The sequence below is a fragment of the Aulonocara sp. 'chitande type north' Nkhata Bay genome, linkage group LG16, assembly GCF_057382095.1.
Source record: "Aulonocara sp. 'chitande type north' Nkhata Bay isolate Kocher_YH1m ecotype deep benthic linkage group LG16, A_spYH_male_GT1.1, whole genome shotgun sequence".
Classification (NCBI taxonomy): Eukaryota; Metazoa; Chordata; class Actinopteri; order Cichliformes; family Cichlidae; genus Aulonocara; species Aulonocara sp. 'chitande type north' Nkhata Bay.
This window is the reverse complement of record NC_141359.1, coordinates 24,795,003-24,810,672: the sequence shown is the minus strand read 5'-3', so window position 1 is coordinate 24,810,672 and position 15,670 is coordinate 24,795,003. Positions and strand designations below refer to the sequence as shown.

General features: G+C 40.3%; 1 protein-coding gene across 1 annotated transcript in view; it reads left to right on the top strand.

The window, feature by feature from the left end:
• myo3b (myosin IIIB) overlaps positions 1-15,670 on the top strand; it is a 70,421-nt gene that overhangs the window by 3,069 nt on the left and 51,682 nt on the right. The window contains exons 3-9 of the mRNA XM_086266421.1: positions 3,021-3,204; positions 4,786-4,806; positions 5,490-5,624; positions 7,454-7,558; positions 7,839-7,938; positions 8,497-8,573; positions 9,208-9,353. Coding sequence (XP_086122547.1) covers positions 3,021-3,204; positions 4,786-4,806; positions 5,490-5,624; positions 7,454-7,558; positions 7,839-7,938; positions 8,497-8,573; positions 9,208-9,353 — 768 coding nt within the window. The remainder of the gene's footprint in view (positions 1-3,020; positions 3,205-4,785; positions 4,807-5,489; positions 5,625-7,453; positions 7,559-7,838; positions 7,939-8,496; positions 8,574-9,207; positions 9,354-15,670) is intronic.

The following is a 15,670-nucleotide window of genomic DNA, read 5'->3' as shown; positions in this document are numbered from 1 at the left end:
CCACAAATACATTGTATAATTTAAATGCTTTAATGGTCACTATTATGCCGATAATCACTTAGCAAACATGTCAAGTGGAATGCAAGAAAAAAAAATCAATAAATTGATCTTGTTCTCTTTCAGCATCTGTTTTTTTTTTCTTCTCTTAGATGCTATAAAACTTTGCTCAGTCTATTTTGTGATCCCTCGTCATAGATTGTACCTGTCTACAAATTATAGTCAGAAAAGTTTTATTCAAGAAATATAATACCAGTAATTGTGTAGGAGATTAAATGAAGGCATGGTTGTTTGGAGCGGCTGTTTCAGCTCCAAGTACACGCGTGGAGAGAACCTTTTGTGTCTAAAAATGTTTTTAATTTGCACAAAAAACTGAAGAAACATGCTCTCTATGTTTTTAATTAGTTTGTTAAAAAATTACAGTCATATTGTGTTTTTCCCCCCCTTATTTGCTACTGCTGTAGTGATTAATCAAAATGTGACAAATGCCCATATTTGGGAAAACGTTCAAAATGAGGAACGGTATAAAAATGTTAGAAACTTCTACGTAGTTGGTGCAAGTGTCGGCTTGTGTTGGGGCACTTTCCAGCTCCTGGAATATGTAGCATTGTGGTTTTTCAGGTGAAACTGATTATTATTAGTATAAAGTACTGATCCAGGCACATTTTAAATGCTTAAACTTAGACTAAAAAGCTGAAATACTTACATATTTGTAGTCTTATATACTTATAGCCTGGGAGGGTTCTTTTGTCTCTGGAGGCTCTGGATATCTTTGTCATATTGCTTTAAGGTTTATAAGGCTGTAGAGCATCAGAAGCTGTCTGAACGAGTGAAGCAGCAGCAGCTCGGTGTGTAAAGGACATTATGAGCTGAGTGAAGATAGGCAGAAACCATGTGACTTAGAAACTGTCACGGACTTCCTGGTTACTGGGCTGCAACAGGGGATGCTTCATATCAGCCACCATTATGAGTGGCTACATCTGCCACCTGAATATTTAACAGCACTGTGCATCAGGTTGCAGATTACTAGTGAATTATTAATCCCTATAGATTGGCATGAACTAGCCTGGAGTGTTTTGTGGTGAGGCAGTGGCAAGCACGTTCACAGTAGCAGGTATGTCTCACTTACAGCTTTATCATCTGCACTTTATTAATTTTAAATGAGTTATGAATAGATTTAAGCGAGTGAGCTAACATGTGGTATGTTTTTGATGGATTCTTTTCAAAAGGTAGGTTTTGGGGAGGGTTTGTTGCTCAAATTGGGTGAGATCAAAGTTCTTGTGCTTCTTGTAAAGTTCTAAAAATCTAATATTTACACATTAATCACTAAATTAATTGTACATTTAACAATAATCTGCATACAGGCTAGTTGGAGGAAAACGTTGCAGATATCTCAGAGAAAAGCTACTGTAGAGAAATATGAGCTGTCTGTTATAGAAAAAAATAGAAGGTGTGGTGGCAACAAGTGGCAGGTGATGTTACAGTACTTACAGAACTTGCAGTAGACATCCTTAAAGAAAAAATATATTATTAAATCTCTATTATTAAAACTGAATGACTGTAATTAGTCTTTACTGCTACTTATGTAAATTCCAACAGTGTGTGCTCCACTTATGTGGGCAAACTAACTTTCTATGTGATGAGATAAAAACATTACAGCTCATGGGGGGAAAACTCTCCACTTTGATGGTTTTGCAAAGAGATGTTGATTGATGGGTAAGACAACATATTTGTTTATAAATAGTAATATATAAGTGATCTGGTATATTTGTATTTAAATGTGTGATGTGAAAAAACTCATAATTACAGCAGGCACTTTGGCTTTTTCTGCGATCACATGCAGCTCCTTGAAGGACACTCTGAAGGGTGTCACTCTGTGCTGCATGTCTGTGCGTCTCTGCAGAATCGTGGTATATCCATCTAATATCAGTTAGCATGCCATTGCTCACGGTGCATGCACAACATTTCATAAATCTGTCCTCATGTGTGAGTTGCTGCGCCCCTGAGGGTTAAACATCATTCACTGTTTTTCCCATCAGTATGCGAACTTCCCCAGCCTTTCTCAGGGTCATACAACCTCCGTGATGCATAACACATTTATGACAAAAGGAGCATTCGTGGGATTGCACACAAACATCCCTCTCCATCACGCTTATCTGGATTATGTGTCGTTTTGTAAAAATAAGATTCATGCATCCCGACGTGGCTGTATCACTTGCTGATCCATCATGTTATTTGTTCTCAGCTGTTTTGACACTTAATCCTTTGCATCATTGGCCATATATGTTGTATTTTGCCACAGAAGCATCACATGTTGACTACAAGGATGATTTACATTGGTGTTTTCCATTCCCGTTGGTCATTAGTGCTGAAGACGTGCAAACGCTTTATAGTTTTATACAACAGTTTATTTGGAGGTGTGGCAATGCTTCAGTGTTCACTCAGGACAGCGCTTCTCAAGATAATCTCTGACCAATCCGATTGATCTTTAGAAGATTGCACTTCTTAGTGTGCAGTGACAAGGTCCCTGTGGAGAGGGCTAATTCAGTAGCTGTGGGAAATGCCACTTGTTGCCTGTCCTCCCATGGAGGCCATTCCTGTTGCTACTGGTGTTGTTATATTATGATCGCCAGAGAGTCTTTGGTTGTAATTCTTCTCAGCCCAGATGAGTCAGGAGAAAATAACACTTGCCATGTAAGTAGAGTGTTGTCCTCTCCATCCATATCTGTGGACTTATTTTGCTTTGATTTGTCCAGGTCGATGCAGTCATTGGTTTTAGCTGAACAAAAATGCCTCAGGGAATAAATGTACTCTGTGTGCTTTACCTGCACAGTTTATAGGTTTTAATTACTTGCTGCTCTGTCACGGTAAGGTTCAACTGTTATTCACAACAAGCATCCTTTCTGCAAGACGAAGTAGTGAAGGTTTTAAGGGAATTAACATTTCCATTTGTTTCTGTAAACTTTGCAAATTATTCAAGATTTATTTTTTTAAATCTTGGTATGACTGTTTTTATTGTCCAGGAGATCACTATATGGACTGTACCCCTACAAGTCCAGCATGCTTGGACTGGAGACTCTGGGCGATCCATCAGGTGACTGGGATATAGTGGAAACCATTGGCAAAGGAACTTATGGAAAAGTCTACAGAGTGACCAACAAAAAAGATGGGAGTCAGGCAGCTGTGAAAGTGCTGGACCCGATTAATGTAAGTCTGATTAAAGTGTGTTTACTGCTGGACCCGGCTTCTTGTTGACTGTTTTCAATCTCACAGAACTGGTTAGGGTTTAGATGCAGTATCTGTTCAGGCTATTTTTGCAGAATAGTAATGATGTGTATGTATGATGTCAGAAAGTTTGAGGTGTATGAGTTTATGCTGATGCTGTTTGGCAGCGAAGTAATGGCGATCTTAAGGTGTTTTGTTGTGGGAGTAGATCTAGCTCTGGATGAGCACCCATTAGCTCAGTGGTTCCCAGCTTATTTGGTTTATAGCACCCTGAAATGACACTATTTGATTTAACCAAGACAGCAGGCAGAAAGAACAAATGAATGTTTGCAAATGCAGAAGAAATCTGTTGAACAACTCCTCACCTGACTGCCATGACCTTTGTGATTATGCGATTATGAGAGGAATATGCTTTGTAGATTTGAGCTTTTGCTGTTTGCCCTTCCTGGTGCTACCCCCAAGCGATTTGTGTTTCCTCTTGGTCTTGAACCAGGGATCATTTGCATGTTAGGTGAATGTGTAAACCACTACCTACACATGCAGTTAAGACCATGGAAAATTCAAATACCTGAATTTCACTAAACTTGGTGCACAGACTTCTTGGATATGAAGATAACATATAAACTGCACAGCAGTTATTCGTCAGAAAATTGCATTTCAATAAGAGAGAGATCATTTGGAAAAATAAATTATTTATTCAAAGACAGAATTTGAATAAAAGCTATTTGGTGATCAGACTCAGATGAACCATTCCAGCAGAGCGGACACCCATCAGTGATAGAAACTGAAGATGAAGATGACAGGTTAGATGGGGCTCCGAGAGACTGGGGTAAAAAAATAATTATAGTTGAGGTCTAACCGACCACCTGTTTAGATACCCACATGTTGCTCAAAGGAACCACACGTGACTTTAAGTCTTAATACAAGTAAAGCATCTGAGTTATAGAAGAATGTATCCCCATGGAGTTGTCACAAAAGGGAGAATTGGAGACAAATCCTTTTTCTTTTTGAAATGTCACTGTCAGCCTCCTAGATTCACTTGCATGGCAGTGGACCGTGCTGTTAATTGAATCTGAGGGCTTTGACCCACATGTTGGGAACCACTGATTTAGATTAGGGCATGCTAATGTAACGTGTAAATACAGCCAGTTCTGCCAGGTGTTATCTCATAGCTAAACAAAAGCATAACTAAACCTGCCTAAAACTCCTAAGAGGTTTAATTACTCTGCAAATCCATTTTTAAACACTTTATTTAGTTGAACCTGCACCTTTTTTATTGTTTGTTACCTTCTATGGCCTTTTTTGGCTCTTTGTACATCACTCACAAGCCTATCCTGTAGAAGTAAAACTTAGCTTAAAGATGTAATTTAACTGCTGGCTTTATGCACATTAAACCTCCAGGTTTTCCCGATGAATGATATGATATCTGACATTGCATGTATGGCTCACTGTAACCTTTTATTATATAGTGTTGGTGAGGAGGTTTCTACCTTGCAGGACCTCATAATACTGCGACAGAAAACTAAAACCACTGTGTTTTTCTTTGTAACCAACTTGTCTCAGCATTCGAGCCATTCAAACAGAGTAAGTTGCCGGTACTTTTCCCCCTCTCCATCTTGATGCAGTCGTACTTGCACTTGCTCCTGTGATATATATCAATGTCTCCCCTTTTCATTTATTTCCTGTCGTGCTAAATTTAACGTGCTCTTACCAGAAACTGTAGCTCCTGCATCGCCTGTATCCTCTCTGTATAACCGTCCATTTGTTTGCGTGATAAGGATACTGTAGACTCTGAATTGGCAGCATATTGTGGGAGTGTGACTCGGTCTGAGGCGAGCCTGTGATTGTGTCAGTGGAACAATCCCCATCCTGGCAGCGCTATCCACCATGATGCGCCCCTGATGGCCATGAAGATGAAGCTGCCTCCTCTCCCATCCCTCTCCCTGATTAGACTGCTGACACTATCACTCAGACATCCAGGAAGAGAAATTCTGCCTCTCTGACTGTTGATCTTCCCTCCCACTGAGATTTACTTTGATAGAAAAGTGCTTCCAGAAATAGTTCAGCACAGCGGCCCATCCCTTCCTTATTTACTGAGTTTATAACCCCAATTTTAGGTTTCTTATTATAGTAGCCTAGTTCACTAAAAATGAAAAGCAGCCTGAAATATTGAAGCACAAATACACCTTTTATAACACATCACAGTGTTGGTTTATCTCTTTCCTTGCTGTACTTAAACACTGCTTGTTTGCTGATGCTGTTTAAAGGATGTGGATGAGGAGATTGAGGCAGAATACAACATACTGAGGTCCCTGCCCAACCATCCTAACGTGGTGAAGTTTTATGGCATGTTTCATAAGTCCGACAAATTAACTGGCGGACAGCTCTGGCTGATACTGGAGGTGAGCACTTTATTATGTATATTTGTATAACACGTGTTACACTTTTCATACTTTATGAAGGGCTTATTGTCAGTTCTCATTAATGCAACTGTGGTTGGGAAAATTATTGCGACCATGTTCTATAAACTGGCAATCTGAAGAAACTGAAGACAGGGACCAGGTCTGCCACAGCACACAGTTAGTTGCTGTCTTCAAAGTGACGTTGGTGTTTCAAGACAGCCATTAAAACAGTCACTCTGTCAGTCTGTTATCAGTATGTGATCTCATTGGCCCTGACAGGCTAAGATTAAATGTAATGTGTTGGCACTTATTTAGAAACTGGCTGACTGCAGTCTTTCTGAGTCAGACTGCGATTGTTAGGAAATAGGTTGCCTCCCGTCGAGCAACTTGTGCAATCGCTTTGTGATCAACAGCTAGTCTCCTTGCAGTCTGTTGCTTATAGCAAACAAATTCAGTGCAATCACCAAATTTTTCATAGTTGCAAGGAGGTTGCTGTCTAGTTTTTACTCTAGTGTGATTGAGCCATAAGAGTTAGATCCTTATGTTTGTAGGTTAAATATGAATCTACACCATAGCCAGTTAGCTTAGCATAACAAAAGAAACAGCTAGCCTGGCTCTGTCTGAAGCTGTCTAAATCTGGCTCTCAGCCCCTTTAAAACTCAGTAAAGATGATATTCTGTCACTATCATTTAAATCCCTGCAAACAACAGTGTAGAAAGAAACAACACATTTTGGTTTTATTACCAGGTTTATACCACTTGGAAGCTTTTGCTAATGCTTTATGTCTGCTTTGGCTCAGTGGGAAATGGGCCATTTGTGTGTCAGGTGTACTCTTCAGTTCGGCCATAATAATGGTGGATAAAGCTGTCATTTACCTCAAAGACCACCCATGTCTCTGACAGTCAACAAAACGGCAGAAAGGAAGAAGCGTGCTAGTCAATAATAGCATTACAAGTTTCAGAAACAAAGAAATTGAGAGAAAAACACGTTATTAGGCCTGAGGGATACACAGTGTGAGGTTGGTGGGAAATGCCAGGGTTATTCCAAGCTTCAAATTAACCATGCGTGTATGCACAGTTAGTGCAATGATTGTGATACCAAACAATCTGTTACCTGGAGTGTCTTTTTCCTGTATTTCGTCACAATTTCATAATCAAATGGCTCAAGTAAATAAATTTCATAATCAAATGGCTCAAGTAAATAAAACCCCTATTTAAAAAATGAAGTTTAAAACTCTTAAATCCTTTTTCACATAGACCGGTGACAAATTAAAGGAAAAACATTAATCCACTGTGGCTCACAGTCTGAGAAACCTGGGAATTAGTTATGCCAGCAGAGACATTTTGCTGGGATAGCTTTTGCCTTTAGTCAGAAGGTCAGTGCAAATCAATATAAAGTGTTCTGAGTTATCAGCTTTACAGCTTTTCAGGATCAGGATCACAGTGACTGGTTTGATTAGAAGTCACCAGTTCTTAACCTGTTTGAATGCTCTGAGACGTTTTGGAGTGATGTGTTAGGTTAGCTGATTCACAGACATGAAGAATCTTTGCATATTGAAGCTGCTCTCTGACCAAGTACTGACCAAACACAATAACACCATACTGAGACACTTTATGTTGGTTTACCCTTTAATTTGTCGCTCTTCTGTATATAAGAAAGCATTGATCTGGGTCTCAGTTAGCCAGGAAACACCACCTACACGAATGTCAATGCTATTGTGCTGCTCTGCTTTCTCTAACTTGTGTGTGTGGGCTAGCTCTTTCCATGAATCATAATCTGGAGTGGTGAGTGATGGACGAGTCACTGGAGTTTCTCTGTCTCCCTCCCAGCTGTGCAACGGCGGCTCTGTCACAGAACTCATCAAAGGCCTGCTGATGCGTGGCCAGCGTCTGCAGGAGCCTGTTATCGCATACATCTTATGCAGTGCCCTCTTGGTAAGATGGCCCTCTGCAAAGCTGCAAATGCAGGGGGAGGAGGTGGGACACCAACATGCAGAGAGCGGGCTGAGGATTTATTTTCAGCTGGGGAAGTGTGACAAGCAGTTATGAATGTCTCTCCTTACGAACAGCTGTGGGAGTTCTTTTATGTAGTTTGTACAGCTCAACTTTTAATGCATCATATGCAGATTTATTTATTTTTTTACGCAAATGACTAATTGTGTGTCGTGATTCATGCTCAGCAGCACCTTGCATTATCTGTCCTCTAATTTAAAAGGGTCTCCAGCATTTGCACAACAACCGGATTATCCATCGTGACGTCAAAGGCAACAACATCCTCCTGACAACTGAGGGAGGAGTCAAACTGGTTGACTTTGGTAATGATCTTTGAAAGAGGCAATTTAGCCGCTCCAATCTTTTCTCTGAAGTGCGCTGTTATAGATAAATGACTCTTTTTTTGTGAGTGATCTTTTGGAAGTGTCAGCAACATTGTTTGTGAAGGCAAACACAAGCGCAGGATAAATCATTTAACCCACACTTTAGTCCCATGCTCACCATAACGTCTTTTAATTCATGGACCGTAGCCTTAGCCCGAAGCTATTATTGCTCATTTAAATTGCATTATTTGATCCTTTGCATATTAAAAGAAAGCTGCTATGGCAAATGACTTTGAGTCACCCCCAGGCATGTTTATGTCCCCTGTGTCATGGAGATGAAGTGGACTCACGCTGATAAAAATCTGTCCTACATAATTTGAAATGATTATAGCCCATTATTATTGCTGCTTGGCAGGTTGCCACACTAAATTATATGCCAGGATTTATTGATTAGTTCAAACATTTACTGTCTGCTGTAATTTATCCCAAGAAATATTCACGCTAATGAAGTAAGATCGAATTTTGCGATTCTTTTTCCATTTCCATTTTTTTTGGTAGGTGTTTCAGCTCAACTGACGAGCGCACGACTGCGGAGGAACACGTCAGTCGGGACACCGTTTTGGATGGCTCCTGAGGTCAGAGTCTAAGGGCTGCACACGCATGTTCATGTCTGGTAATGCAGCAGTAAAACATGCACACGTGTTTTAGTGGCTAATGGATTCTTTTTATATACATGTACAGTGTGATGTAGCTGTTAAACAGAGCGCCTCAGTTATTTCCGTGTGACTCTCCCTCCCATGTGTCATTGTGTATTCCTCTCCACGGGTGCAGCTCTTGAGGTCGCCTCAAGGTTAATAGCTGGGAGTCTGTGGCCCCTCGGCTTACTCTTTTGGCAGAAATGAGGTGCGGTGATTGAGCTGGTAGGGAGGGACCTCGGGGGCAATTAGAATAAACTCAGCTGTAAAATGTAGTGCCAGTTATAATTATTGACTGTGGCAAAGAGAAGCTCGTACCCGGAGCTACTGCACTGACCTGCCTTTCAGTGCTTGTTTTTAAATGGGCTGTGAATGAGCTTGGCTGACTGTTTTTGGCATTAAGAGGATTTTTTCAGGTTCACAATGCTTTTTTTTTTTTTTTTAAAAAGTAATTTTCTTTGAATCATTAATCTGAATTTAATACCCTAAAAATCAAACAAAATTAATCTCACCCCTCTTAAACGGACTTTCCACTCGGTGACTGTCTAAAATGGACCCTGTGAATTGTTTCCAGGTCATAGCCTGTGAACAGCAGTACGACTACTCCTATGATGCCCGCTGCGATGTGTGGTCTCTCGGCATCACAGCCATCGAGCTGGCAGACGGAGATCCCCCTCTGGCTGAGATGCATCCGGTAAAAGCCCTTTTCAAGATCCCACGGTGAGTCCAGTAGAGGGCGCTCCTGCCACACAGCTGGAGGCAGCTGCCACAGGGACATAAAAAAAACCCCTTTCCTTACTGTCAGGAGGAAAATTCTGAACTGAAATTTATGATCAAATGGATAAAAGGTAAAAATCACTGCGGCTTCTCTGACAACTGATTTTGTGCTGAATTTAGAAAATAAAAAGCTGAATCGGTAGGCTCTGCTTCACTCTCCCAGTTGCCGCTGCATTTTCGTCTTTGCTATCTGAAAGGACGCATCTGCTGAATAATCAGTGTTTAAAATCTCCATCATCAGAAACATAGAAGTGTTTGGCCTTAAAATTAATGCAGTGATTGAATCTGTAAAAATATTCACTGCTGGAAACCGTGTGTGTCTGATGATCATCTGAGAGCTTAGTGGCTACACGCAGTTGACCTTTTGTTATCAGTACAATCGCGCAATTATCTCTCAGTTAGGTAGAGATATGCCCCTTCTGATTGCAATTTGCATTGGTGATTAGCTCCATTCACATTGAGATGAGGCTGTCACCTCCTCCCAGTCACAATATTATCTCCTCCCTGCCAAGACTCGGGAGCAGGCCTTGTGTAGCAGGAATTATGGGAGCTAACGCAGCATTTCATCAGCACCAAATTTTAACCAGAATGTAAAATAATTATACGAGAAATTACAGCTGATGGCAGAGCGCATGGGTGAAGATTTTGTCAGGCTTTGACTCTGTAACACATTTGTAACTCTTTTTCTCGCTTCGGGATCGAGTTTGGAGGATTCATCATTCATGTCTTTATGTTTTGCACGGAAATAAATGCAATTATTTATTGAAATGTGCAAAAAATAAGTAAGGCAAAAACAGAGTTTGTACAATTCCAAGTTTGATTGTCAACACTTGGTATGATTGCATTTTCTTAGAGCAGTCTTCAGGAATAGTTTTCCAGGCTTCTTGAATGATATTCAAAGCTCTTCTTTGGATGTCAGCTGCCTTTTGCTTCAATAATGTTGAGGTTTGGGCTCTGAGGAGGCCAATCCATGACTGATAGTGTCCCACTGTGTGCTTTTCTATTAATGTTTGCTTCTACTGCACTGGCAGTGTGTTTGGGATCATTGTCAGGCTGAAAAATAAATCCGTTGCAAATCATAAACCAGTCTCCGTGATGTTTTACAGACGGCTGTAGACACTCACTGTTGTACCTCTCACCTATACATACATATATATACATATAGATGAGAATTTGAGACAGAAATGTCAAATTCTTCCCTATTTTTTAAAGACACGACTTTCAGATGCTGTTCATCTGCTGTAGATGTTTTTTAGGCCTGCCATTTCGTCTTATCCCTCAGTTTCCTAATATTTGTAAGGACACACTGCACAACATGCTGTTATACATTTTAGGATAATGTCTCTTTGGGAATCACCTCGATAGTGCAAAAACTTTATTTTGGGCCTGTCAAACTGTGCCATCTTTGGCATATTTTGTCAATTCAGCTAAAGACATGGAAACAAAATATGTGTTCTTGTGACAGGCTGCTGGTAAAGGGCCTAAAGATGCACTTTAAAATGTTATGTGTAGATGCGACACTGGTTCATCCCTTGAGTTAAGCGCCTTTCAGATGCATGTATGATTCAGAGGTCAGTGTTAAGTAGCTTAGCAAAAAAAATCCCAAAAGTCCTCTAAAAAATGATGAGGTACCACAACTGAACTGGACTGAAAATGAATATAAAAGCACCCAGTGTCCAAAGAAACGTTTTAAAGACCTTCACAAAGCCGGGACTGTTAGTCAAGAACACAAAAATTAAAAGAAAGTCTGGCTTCTTGGAGGCAAAATATAAAGAAACAAGTTGCAGTCATACTTCCCTATTAATCACCAGCCATAATATTAGACATTTCCATTTCACCAGACAGTTTTCAATCATTCCTTGAGGTTTCTTTGACCTTTCGCCCTTTATGAATAACTCTGATGATGATAGAATTGGAAACAAATACTTCAGTGACATTTCGTCATCTTTTTTCCAATCAAAATGTGTATTTTAGCTTTTTAGTGTAAAACGGGACCTTAAAGGTTTAGAAGTTGTTATAAATCACCATGAATGTGTCGAACCATGAAATGATTCTGTTAACATGTCATTTATCTTAAATGTGTTTTCCCCCATTGCTGCAGCGGCGCAGGCAAAATCATGAGAAAAACCTTTTTTGACTTTGTGAATAAGGAAATGAGTTTCACCTTTGGGTCTTCGGTGGCAGTGAGAGTGATTCATGAGGAAATCCAAGAGATTCATCGTCACAGGTTTCGATCAATCCACAAATTTTTTTTCCTTCTCAATTTAATACATCACAAACTATTACTAGAGGAGCCTCTACCTGGAGTATTGTCCTTGAGTGGTGCATGTTTTATGAAACCTGTGTAAGCGCTAAAACATGTAATGAGCATTTTCATCTCTCTGGTATTTTACAGTTGCACGTAGTAATGTGTTTCCAGGCTAAAGGTTTCACTGTCGGGTAGTTAATCTTTTCTGTATTATCCACTTAGTCATTCTTTCTCAGCTGAAACACATCCAGATAGTAAAAAGGAAGACAAATATGCACAGTTGTGGATCACATTCCTTGCTTTCCTATGCTGTTTGCTGGACAGTCTCTCGAGTCAAGCTGTGGATTTAATTGCCCATGTGTGGGGCCACTTCTGAGCCCAGCAGCAGATAGCCATTATGTCACCGCTTTGGCCGTGCTTTTGGTGGAAATGATTCTCATCCCAGCAGGCTACCATGGATGATAAGAGAAGCACTGACAGCTGTCAGAGAGGACACTGATGAGCTCGATGAATTAGGGGCACCTTGGTAAATGGTCTGTTTGTGCGACAGAAAAATCACACACTTGATGAGTTGTGACACCCTGTTGAAGCATGCATATGCTTGTTGCTTAATTTCTAAATTGAACCCAAGGTGTCCATGATGCTTTTTTAACTATTACCTGCTGTTTTGAGTGCGTATGACAGATGTATGATGATCATGGTGACCATGAATGAAGGTAATGGAGCATGTCAGAGGACAAAGCTGTAAAATCAACTGCAAAACTAATTATAGATACTCAAGACGAAGATGGTGTCTGATATTTAATATGCGGAAAGGTTAATTGCTTGAGCCAGTGCTCTCGTTGCCACACAGCCTCACAGTTTCCATGTAAAGTCAAACCAAAGTGTGTGTAAAATACTTTGTAAAGCTTAGAGGCGGCTGGCAAAGATTTCCAAGGTTGTGTTTATTCAGCGTTACCCCTGTCGATATTAGCTACGTATTAGATAGTACATGTATGTGTCTGAGTAAGACCAGGACAAGCAGAATAAAAGTAAGTGATGGCTTGTCAGAGGCAACAAAGGCTAACACAATCATTCAGCTGAAGGAAAGATATCCAGACTTGTGTGCTGTTTTGTATTATAGTGTGTGCAGCAGAACAGATGTCAACAGAAGTGGTGTCCCCTATTGCTTTCAGGACACCATATTTTGAAGCCTTGGTGTCAGCGCTTTTTTCTGCCACCATGCTGGTCGTCTAAATATGGCAAACACTGCCGTATTTAGACCAGAGGATGGAGTGCTAATTCAGCAGCTGATGCTAGCAAGCTCGATCAAGAAGCTGCATTCATAAGCTGCGTGGGTGGAGCGCACAGAAACAGACACCTGCTAATAAAGCAGGATATTAATACTAGTATTACTATCGCTATTTTACTCACCAAAAGTGCAGCATAAACCTGGTTATTTGCCAAATATTAATTTAAAAAAACAAACTTTGAAAGCCACCACAGATAGAGACGAGAGGTCCACATGAGGAACTGGAACTGTTGTGGTTGGCGGCAGCAATAAGTTGAACTCAATATTAGTTTTATTTTTTTTGTAAATGTTCAAGGGAGATGGAGGTTATTGTAGCTGTCATAGGGCAAGAGGTGGGGTACACTCTGGACAGGTTACCAGTATATCTATAAAAATGTGGACTAGGTAGAGTAAAACCCCAACAGCTAATTAATCAATATTCCCATTTTTTCCCATTTTAGCCTCAGCCTATCCAAGCATACATTTACCTGTGTGAACAAATCACTCTCTGTTGTGGTCCCTTTCACTGATTGCATGCTGCCATCTCCTCTGTAACCTCATGTACACAGATTAGTAGTTGGCATATGCCATGGACATAACAGCTCTCGTCCAGAGCCAGGGAGAAAAGTCAGAATTGCACACTTTGTTTATGGCCATGTTCACGAGTGTTATGGATCCCATCCCTGCTATATAGATTACTTCCTGGTTCCAGAGTTATCCGAGTTTCATATTGTAATTTTTTGTAGCGATTTCTCCATTAAAGCCACTCTTTAAGCTTTAGCCTTGTCTCAAGAGTCATGCATTTGAGTCATGCATTCAGCCTGTCTCACAGCTACTCTTGACAGATTTCCCGCAATGTCCTCGATCCATCTTGTCACGGTTCACTGCTTCTTTTTTCTCAGAGAATATAAGGACGGCAGAGTCCACCAAACAATCTTTGAGAAATTCTCCATTAAAGAATAACTTATTGTTTTTTGCAGTATTATGGGAAATTGCTGAATTCTGGTCTTCTAGCACAGGAGTGTATGGGGATTGACTCGTGTTTGCAGCCTGCCTCGAGTGGCCATTGAAGGAACTGCAGCTTTGGCACTTTAGCTTGGCTTCATTTTTCAGTCCTGAAGGTTGCTGGTGGATATAGAAATGTTAGCATGTATGTGCCCTGTGCTGCAACCAGTGGTTAGAAATTAGTGAGGTTCCTTATTCCTCAAACTGTGCCCCAGTAGAAAAGGCCATTCTTCTGTAGAGACTAGGTCCTAAAGCTGCAACACAATCAAACCCAGAAATTTTGAAAGCTATAAAGGATTTTATTTTGTACAGCTTCCCTCTTTTGCCGGAGCAACAGTGTCTATAAAAATATGAACGCAGAGTGTTGTTTGTATAAAACAATGAAATAAAACAAAATGTCAAAATACAGATTATTCCTTCCCCTGAAATTAAAATAGCACAAGGGAGAAAATTGCTTACTCAATGGCTCGCTGTGCCTCTGGTTCACCAGTTAGGATTCCTCATGAGTTATGCATTGAGCTGACCTCCTAAACGCCAAAACAGAGGCCAACAATTCTCCAATTTTTCCTAAAGTCTTTTCAAAATAAAAGCCGTCTAGGTTGTCAGACTGTCCAAGTGATTTGTACAAATTTCTACTGTATTATTTAAAAGGTCCAGACTTTGGCTGCCTCGTAGCTTGTTATGACAATGATCTGTGCCTAAGGCTGTTTTTAGGCTTTGTTTTAAATGCTATTTTTTTATTGCAATAACTGCTGATGAACATTTAACAGGTTATGGAGCTAAGACTGAGAGAAAACGCATCCATCCTTAGTTGCTTTCTTGGCTCAAAATCCCTCATCCACCAGCAAAAATGAAATATTTTTGTGGATGATCAGGGTTGGAAACCTGCCACATTTTCTGTCACAGATGAATGGCAGAAATAATGCTGAATTTTGAAACCGTGTACCCCACTGATGTTTTATCAAATCGCTCATTGTTACTGTAAAAAACCTGCCACATCGCCTTGATTTTTCTATATTTGCATTTTATGTAGGAAAAAAAGTCAGTGTAGTGAAGTAATTGTACACTTAATGTTCCAAATTTCCCATTATCTGACACTGACGATCCCTGACAGGAAATCACTGTCTGGTTGGATGACTTTCCAATCACGATTAAAGGCTTCTCATATCTCCACCTTTGATGCAGTTATCTTACCGTCTCTGTGTGCTGTCCTGGACTGGAGGCACTGGTGATGTAGCTACCAAGGACATGATAAATGTAGCTGTAGTTTCTCAGTGTTCATGCATGTATGCTCAAAGAAGTACTGGTGCTGTGGCGGCAGTGATGGATGAGCCAAAATTTTAAGTATGTGCTCCATTCGCTGACTAAGTCTTTATTTGGGGCCCTGGTACTCCTTCTCTGTTAAGCTTATATAAAGGCCACTGTGTCTCTGCTTAATGCAAGCTGGAGAATACAACAGCAGTGTGTAAGGTACTGAAACCTTAAGTGTGGCTTTAGTTGATTTGTGAAATTTAAAGGATGTCACTGCTTGTTTCAGATGCTGAAGAACGGTCAGGTTTTATAATGACGATGTTGACTGTAATCACACGTGCTGTTTGCAATGTCTGCATTGTGTGTCCAGGCTGGAGAATAGACTATGGAGAGGCTTGAAGTACTTCTTAAGTTTCTCCTTGAATATAAATTGTAATATTTTATGTCCTATGGTAAATACAGGACTTAAAAATTACACATATCTAG